Source organism: Salvelinus sp. IW2-2015, linkage group LG34 (assembly GCF_002910315.2).
Source record: "Salvelinus sp. IW2-2015 linkage group LG34, ASM291031v2, whole genome shotgun sequence".
Classification (NCBI taxonomy): domain Eukaryota; kingdom Metazoa; phylum Chordata; class Actinopteri; order Salmoniformes; family Salmonidae; genus Salvelinus; species Salvelinus sp. IW2-2015.
In genome coordinates, this window is record NC_036873.1 from 4525080 (window position 1) to 4532308 (window position 7229).

Sequence of the window (7229 nt, forward strand, 5' to 3'; positions counted from 1 at the left end):
TATGAAAATTGCTCCACTGACCACTCCATCCCATTTCCCCTTCCTGCTCAAATGTGTGGATGGATGTGGCCACGTGACTACCACACTGATAGATCACATACCCTGTGGAGTCCTATTTTCAGCTGAATCCCTTTGATTAGGCTAACAAACCCTTCTCTAGACCATGGCCTTATCACAAACTCCTTCATGAACACTTTCTTTACTCATTGTATTGAACATGGCCTACATGATGTCAATCAGGACAGCTTAGTGTGATGGCAAGCTTTCGTGGACGGCCTTCTACTCCTACTTCTTTTTGGGTAGTCACCGCAACTCCATCTGACTCGTATTCCTTGTTTTGCCAAGATAAAAAGTGACAAAAGAAACAGAACGTGTCTTTTACTTCCAGACAGACCATTCTGTTAACTCCCATTCCAATGCCAGGCCTCTGCCATGAGGGACAGGGCCAGGGCTGGAGGCAATCGGTCCCTGGGCCTGGCCAGCAGTATGGTAAACACTAGAACGATGGGACCTCTTGGCTAAACGGAGAGTAAACAACGTCTGTTCTGACTCCATTTAGGAACTGTTCACTTCGGCCTCAGTCAGCAGCTAACAGCCACCTGACGTTGTGTTGGATGTTACTTGTATACGGTACATAATGAAAGGATTTTGGGGGTGATATGGGAACTTTATTCTGGAAAGTTTATTTGTGGATATTCATGTAAATACGTCACATCAGTCGATGAACCGAAGGATGAACTGACTTGCTCATTGGGTAAAGAGGAAAGTTACATTTAATGTTTGGCCTGAATTTAACTTGTAACTGCCAGTTCTACTTTTGGCCAGAAACAAACTGTAGGCCTATACTGTACCTTTAAAGTTGGGCCTAATTCTGGCGTCGTAGCCTGAGGTTCTCCCCATGAGTTTGTCCAAGAAGTCGGAGGGTGACGGAGGATGCACTGCTCTCCCCCGAGGACTCTCTGGCTCTTTAGACGCCACCAGACTAAAAGGATGGAGAGAGAGAGAGAGAGAGAGAGAGAGAGAGAGAGAGAGAGAAGAGACACACAGAGAAAATACAGACTTTAGTGAAATGCGCAGCAGAGGTAACCCAGGCCATTAATGTACACACTAACACTAATGTCCTCTGACATCATAATGCATATTCGGGACTTTTCTTTTGTGGCCAAAGTAGCTGAGGCCGAAGAAATGTATTTAGATTCACAGAGAGAGAAGGAGAGGGGTAGAGAGATGGAGGGAGGGAGAGAGAGAGAGAGATGGAGAGAGAGACAACAGAAAGAAAGAGAAAGAGATAGTGAGGGACAGATGGAGAGAGAGAGAAAGACAGAGTGGCTGACCAGACAGATATAGGAACCATCTAACATTGAATGTGTTTGTTAATTACAGTTCCTCTCGCAGGACTTTCACTGTATCAATACAATAGAAGGCTCCATATGTTGCAGTATCATTACAGCAAACCTCAATCTGTGAAATGAGATAGAACAGCTGAATAKAACAGGGGTCTTTCGTGGCACCAATAACGCTCCACACGAAATATTCAAACATAAATATTAACAGCTGTCGATATGAATTTCCTAAAGGCAAAAAACGAAAAGGTTAAAAATACATTTGATACGGCATCCTAGACACCCCATCCACTAAAAGTCCTTATTCATTATCCAGAGGGAAGCTCAGGGGATGACACGCTTATTTGCTATGCATTGGATTGGAACCCGCTTTCTGATGCTGTTCCCTCTATTGCTAAACCCCCAATCCCTGAGAGAATTCCTGGGTAACTCATCAAATATGCTCAAGTACTTTGTGCCGTAGCCCAGAGCAAACGGCATACACAACCYTCATCTTGTCTTTTTAGACAGAGTTTTGGCATGGGGATTTGAAAACATACAAAATAAAAATAAAAATAAAAAAGACAACATCCGCTTTGCAACAAAAAAAAACAACTGTTGACAGCGAGAGGACAATCGCCAAAACATAAACAGTGATTCTACTCCAAGATTCTCTTCCTCCCTATAGCACATCACAATGCCAGCACAAAAATCCTCCATCAAGTATTTATTCACAGCTGTCAACCCACGTTGGCAGTAAAAGTAAAATCCTGCTCGAGGGAGAGAGCGAGGGAGTGCGAGACTGCGAGTCATTATGGYATAGCCCCGTTARCCCAATGACTAATTAAAACATCAAAGCCTGGCATCTTCTCTCTCTTTCTCTCTTCTAAGGAAAATTACAGGTAGTAGAAGTATATAAAGTCTTCTCATAAATGAGCTGGGCCACTGTATCTCGCTCCCCCAGTGGATCACATGTTAGACGGTGCTACCGGTGCTCTCTTTAAGCCCTGACACCTAGGACAAGGCAAGCAGTTTTTTCCTGGAGAGCAGTAGAAATCAGTTGTGCTTTAAACCTGGTTCTTGGAGACCCCCCATGGTGTACAGGTTAAGTTCCTGCCTTGCTCTAAGGCTGCGTCTACACAGGCAACCTGATTCWGATCCTTTTYCCCCCACTAATTGGTCTTTTGACCAATCAAATCAGCTCTGAAAAAGATCTGATGTGATTGATCAAAAGACCGATTAGCGGAAAAAGATCAGAATTGGGCTTCCTGTGTAAACAGACCTTCTCATCTGATACGAATACAGACAATGAAGGTTACAGTAATTTGTTTAAAAACATCAAACATTCATTTTCTAATTGCATGACCACATAAYATAGCTTCCTTACTGTAAGTGGTGTGAAGTCTTACACTGTCCGACTTCACAGAGACATCTAGATTGACTCATTTCAGTGTTAGAAACCAGCAGTAGGCATAATCCCATGCTGTCTGCATGCCACGGACAAAACAAAAACAAGCTGGTTGAAAATGAAAACAATAATTTCCAAAGGGGATTTAGGTTAAGAAGAACAACATTTGCCCCCGGCTGAATATACAATACGAAAAGAGGGAACATTTGGAACAAACAAAACGTTGCCAGCCTTAATTAACTCAAAAGAACCACACATACGGAACAGTACGCAACGGAACGTGATTGGTCAATTTCACAAGGCCTCAATTCGGAAATATAATTTGTGCTCAGTTACCAGTTATAGTGTACATGAGCACTTATATGCCATGAAATGAAAAATWGTTTTTTCCTGGTCCGGTCACATGGTCAGGCAAAAATAAGGGCACAAAGTAKGGATAGACATKTACAGCTCTAATAATAAGCCACTGAAAACATTCCCAAAATGCTATTGTTTTCATATTCCACATATTCCAATACTGATATTATTTAAATCAAAGTTGATCAAATCAAACTTTATTTGTCACCTGCGCCGAATACAACATGTGTAGACCTTACCGTGAAATGCTTACTTACAAGACCTTAACCAACAGTGCAGTTCAAGAAAGAGTTAAGAAAATAATTACTAAATAAACTACAATAAAAAATTATAAAAAGTAACACAATAAAATAACAATAACAAGGCTATATACAGGGGGTACCGGTACCGAGTCAATGTGCGGGGTTACAGGTTAGTCTAGGTAATTTGTACATGTCGGTAGAGGTGAAGTGACTATGCATAGATAATAAACAGCGAGTAGCAGCAGTGTAAAAAACAAATGTGGGGGGTGTCAATATAAATAATCCGGTGGCCATTTGGTTAATTGTTCAGCAGTATTATGGCTTGGGGTTAGAAGCTGTTAAAGAGCCTTTTGGTCCTAGACTTGGCGCTCCAGTACCGTTTGCCGTAGCAGAGAAAACAGTCTATGACTTGGGTGACTGGAGTCTGACAATTTTCGGGGATTTCCTCTAACACCGCATAGTATGTAGGTCCTAGATGTCAAGAAGCTTGGCCCCAGTGATGTACTGGGCCATACGCACCACCCTTTTTAGCGCCTTACAGTCATATGCAGAGCAGTTACCATACCAGGCGGCGATGCAACCGGTCAGGATGCTCTCGATGGTGCAGCTGTATAACTTTTTGAGGATCTGGGGACCCATGTCAAATCTTTTCAGTCTCCAGAGGGGGAGAAGGTGTTGTCGTGCCCTCTTCACGACTGTCTTGGTGTGTTTGGATGATAGTTTGTTGGTGATGTGGACACCAAGGAACTTGAAACTCTCAACCCACTCCACTACAGCCCAATGATGTTAATGGGGGCCTGTTCGGCCCGCCTTTTCCTATAGTTATGTAGTCCACAATCAGCTCCTTTATCTTGCTCACATTGAGTGAGAGGTTGTTGTCCTGGCACCACACTGCCAGGTCTCTGACCTCCTCCTGTCTCATCGTTGTCGGTGATCAGGCCTACCACTGTTGTGTTGTCAGCAAACTTAATGATGGTGTTGGAGTCGGGTTTGGCCATGCAGTCGTGGGTGAACAGGGGGTACAGGGGGGACTAAGCACCCCTGAGGGGCTCCAGTGTTGAGGATCAGCGTAGCAGACGTGTTGTTGCCTACCCTTACCACCTGGGGCGGCCCGTCAGGAAGTCCAGGATCCAGTTGCAGAGGGAGGTGTTTAGTCCCAGGATCCTTAGCTTAGTGATGAGCTTTTGGGCGCTATGGTGTTGAACGCTGAGCTGTAGTCAATGAACAGCATTCTCACATAAGTGTTCCTTTTGTCCAGGTGGGAAAGGGCAGTGTGGAGTGCGATTGAGATTGCGTCATCTGTGGATCTGTTGGGGCGGTATGCGATTTGGAGTGGGTCTAGGGTATCCGGGAGGATCCTRTTGATGTGAGCCATGACCAGCCTTTTAAAGCACTTCATAGCTACTGATGTGAGTGCTATCATTTAGGCAGGCTACCTTAGCTTTCTTGGGCACAGAGACAATGGTGGCCTGCTTGAAACATGTTGGTATTACAGACTCGGTCAGGGATAAGTTGAAAATGTCAGTGAAGACACTTGCCAGTTGGTCTGCGCTTGCTTTGAGTACAAGTACTGGTAATCCATCTGGCCTTGTGCCTTTGTGAATGTTGACCTGTTTAAAGGTCTTGCTCATATTGGCAACCGAGAGAGTCATCACACAGTAGTCCAGAACAGCTGGTGCTCTCATGCATGCTTCAGTGTTGCTTGCCTCGAAGCGAGCATAAAAAGGCATTTAGCTCGTCTGGTAGGCTCGCGGCTGGGTTTCCCTTTGTAGTCCATAATAGTTTTCAAGCCCTGCCACATCCGACGAGCGTAAGAACCGGTGTAGTAGTATTCAATCTTAATCCTCTATTGACGCTTTGCTTGTTTCATCACGTACACAGTTTAGAGCAGGTATAAACAGTGCAGTGAGTTGCAAGCTCCCTCAACAGTGTTAAGTTAAGAAAAGAACAAGTAAGAAGAAGATATATATATATGCATAAAGAGATATAGTTCCTATACATAGTGTATACAGTAGCTTATAGTTATAACAAGACTCCCATCGACCAGCTGTGACATCACTGCTCAGCCTCTGCTAACAACGATAGGTCAAAGGTCACTGTAAGCGATTAGGATTAAGCCTTAATTTAGGATTAACCCTGATTTGCCTAGTTAAATAAAGGTTAAATATAATTRCAAATAAAATGRTGTATGCGTGTGTAGATACCTTCATGTGTCTTTTTGCACACGTGTGTGTGTGTGAGACCTGGTTGTGTGTGTGGGGAGGGGGAGAAAGCAGAAAGAAATGTTCCAGTATTATAGCATTACTCCATTCCGAGTGTCCAGAGCTGTGCCCTAGCCGAGGCCCGAGGCCCGAGGCCCGAGAGCCCCCAACCCACTTACCTCAGCAAGGATCGTCTGAGTGCCGTATGGATTTATAGTACCTCGTCCACATTCTCTTACTTCACTCTTTCTGTCAGTTCCAGTTGTACTGATTACATATAGCCTGGCTCCTTGTTTCTAATGGTCAAGAGAGCAGAMACAGACTGGCACCCAGGCTAGATTACATCATGTTTATCAAGGAAACAACCGTTGAATGGATAGTTCAGGCAAAATCTATATTTGGGTGGAATAACCCTTACCTTAAGATGTGTCTACAGCCCTATAATGATAGGATCCACAATAATCCATTGTAAACATCTGCCACAGCTAGGAGCTAGCATAATTAGCATTGTGAAAACTCATGAATGTAAACAGCGGCACCGATGTTAGCAAAACTGCATTGCCAGCTGAAACGTCCTAAAAAACACGTTAAACTAAGTTTGGTAGTTGGTGGAATTTACAGGGATTTTTATCGTTCAGACTGCTGAAATAAATTTTGTCACTCGAAAGTGGAACGATTCCCTTATGTTGTCTCACAGCCGCATCTCTTTCTGTTTGCTGTAACATGGACAATAAAGTTGTATTATACTGTATTGTATTCCATTGGGCACTCAGATGCGGATTGATTACCAGCTGTGAACAAACTCACCCGTGGCTTGATGGAGCATTGGAATATTCTGGAATTCTCGCGGTGAAGAAAACATGAACAGGTCCTTCGCCAGTGGCAGATGTCAACAATGGTTTATTKTRGATTCTCTCACTWTRGGCCTTCAGACACATCTTAAGGTAAGGGTAATTGCCCCCAAATATAGATGTTGCCTGAATTATCCCTTTAACCTCCAGCTATGAGATTTCCCTACGTTTGATCCCAATCCAATATCTTTATTCCAGCCCCATCTCAAACCAGCCCCACAACGAGCCATTGTAAATCCAACTTGTCACAACTTGATTTAGTGCTTGAGTTGGTGGCTGCAGGGGGAAAGCTGAAAGACTTTGAAAGACTCTTGAAGGAAGACAGCGACATGATATCTGCCAGAACCTATCCTTATACACAGAAAGACTTAACAATAGTACACAAGAAAAATTGTCCTGGAGGGTACAAACTAACATCAATTAAATTGAACATATAAACATTGATGTCACTGCCTACTGTACAACCCCGCATCAGCACTACATGGTGAATCTCCTCCTGGTTTGACAGATAAGATCTCTGCTCTCTGAATAACCTAGTGATAGGAGACTGTCTTTACGCTGAATACAGGAGAAATTCCTAAATAATTTCACATTACTCAGCACCAGTTACCTATGAGGATATGGGGAATTTGCATATTTATCCCTTGTGGCAGAAGATACTGAGGGAAAATATATACTGAGTAATGCTGAGAGAGCTACAATATGTCTGGTATGGGATTTGGGCTGGATACATCTGACCCCCCTGATGATGGCGATAGAGAGACTACTGACAAGGCCTCCTGAGGCAGCAAGTAACCTCCTTGACTGGGGTCTCACTCGTGGAGCTCCATGACAGTGACAGACAGGGT

At 43.7% G+C, this 7229-nt stretch overlaps 1 protein-coding gene across 1 annotated transcript in view; it reads right to left on the minus strand.

Moving 5' to 3' along the window:
• glra3 (glycine receptor, alpha 3) overlaps positions 1-7229 on the minus strand; it is a 141618-nt gene that overhangs the window by 85034 nt on the left and 49355 nt on the right. Inside the window, exon 2 of the mRNA XM_070437236.1 lies at positions 852-982. Within this exon, the coding sequence (XP_070293337.1) occupies positions 852-982 (131 nt within the window). The remainder of the gene's footprint in view (positions 1-851; positions 983-7229) is intronic.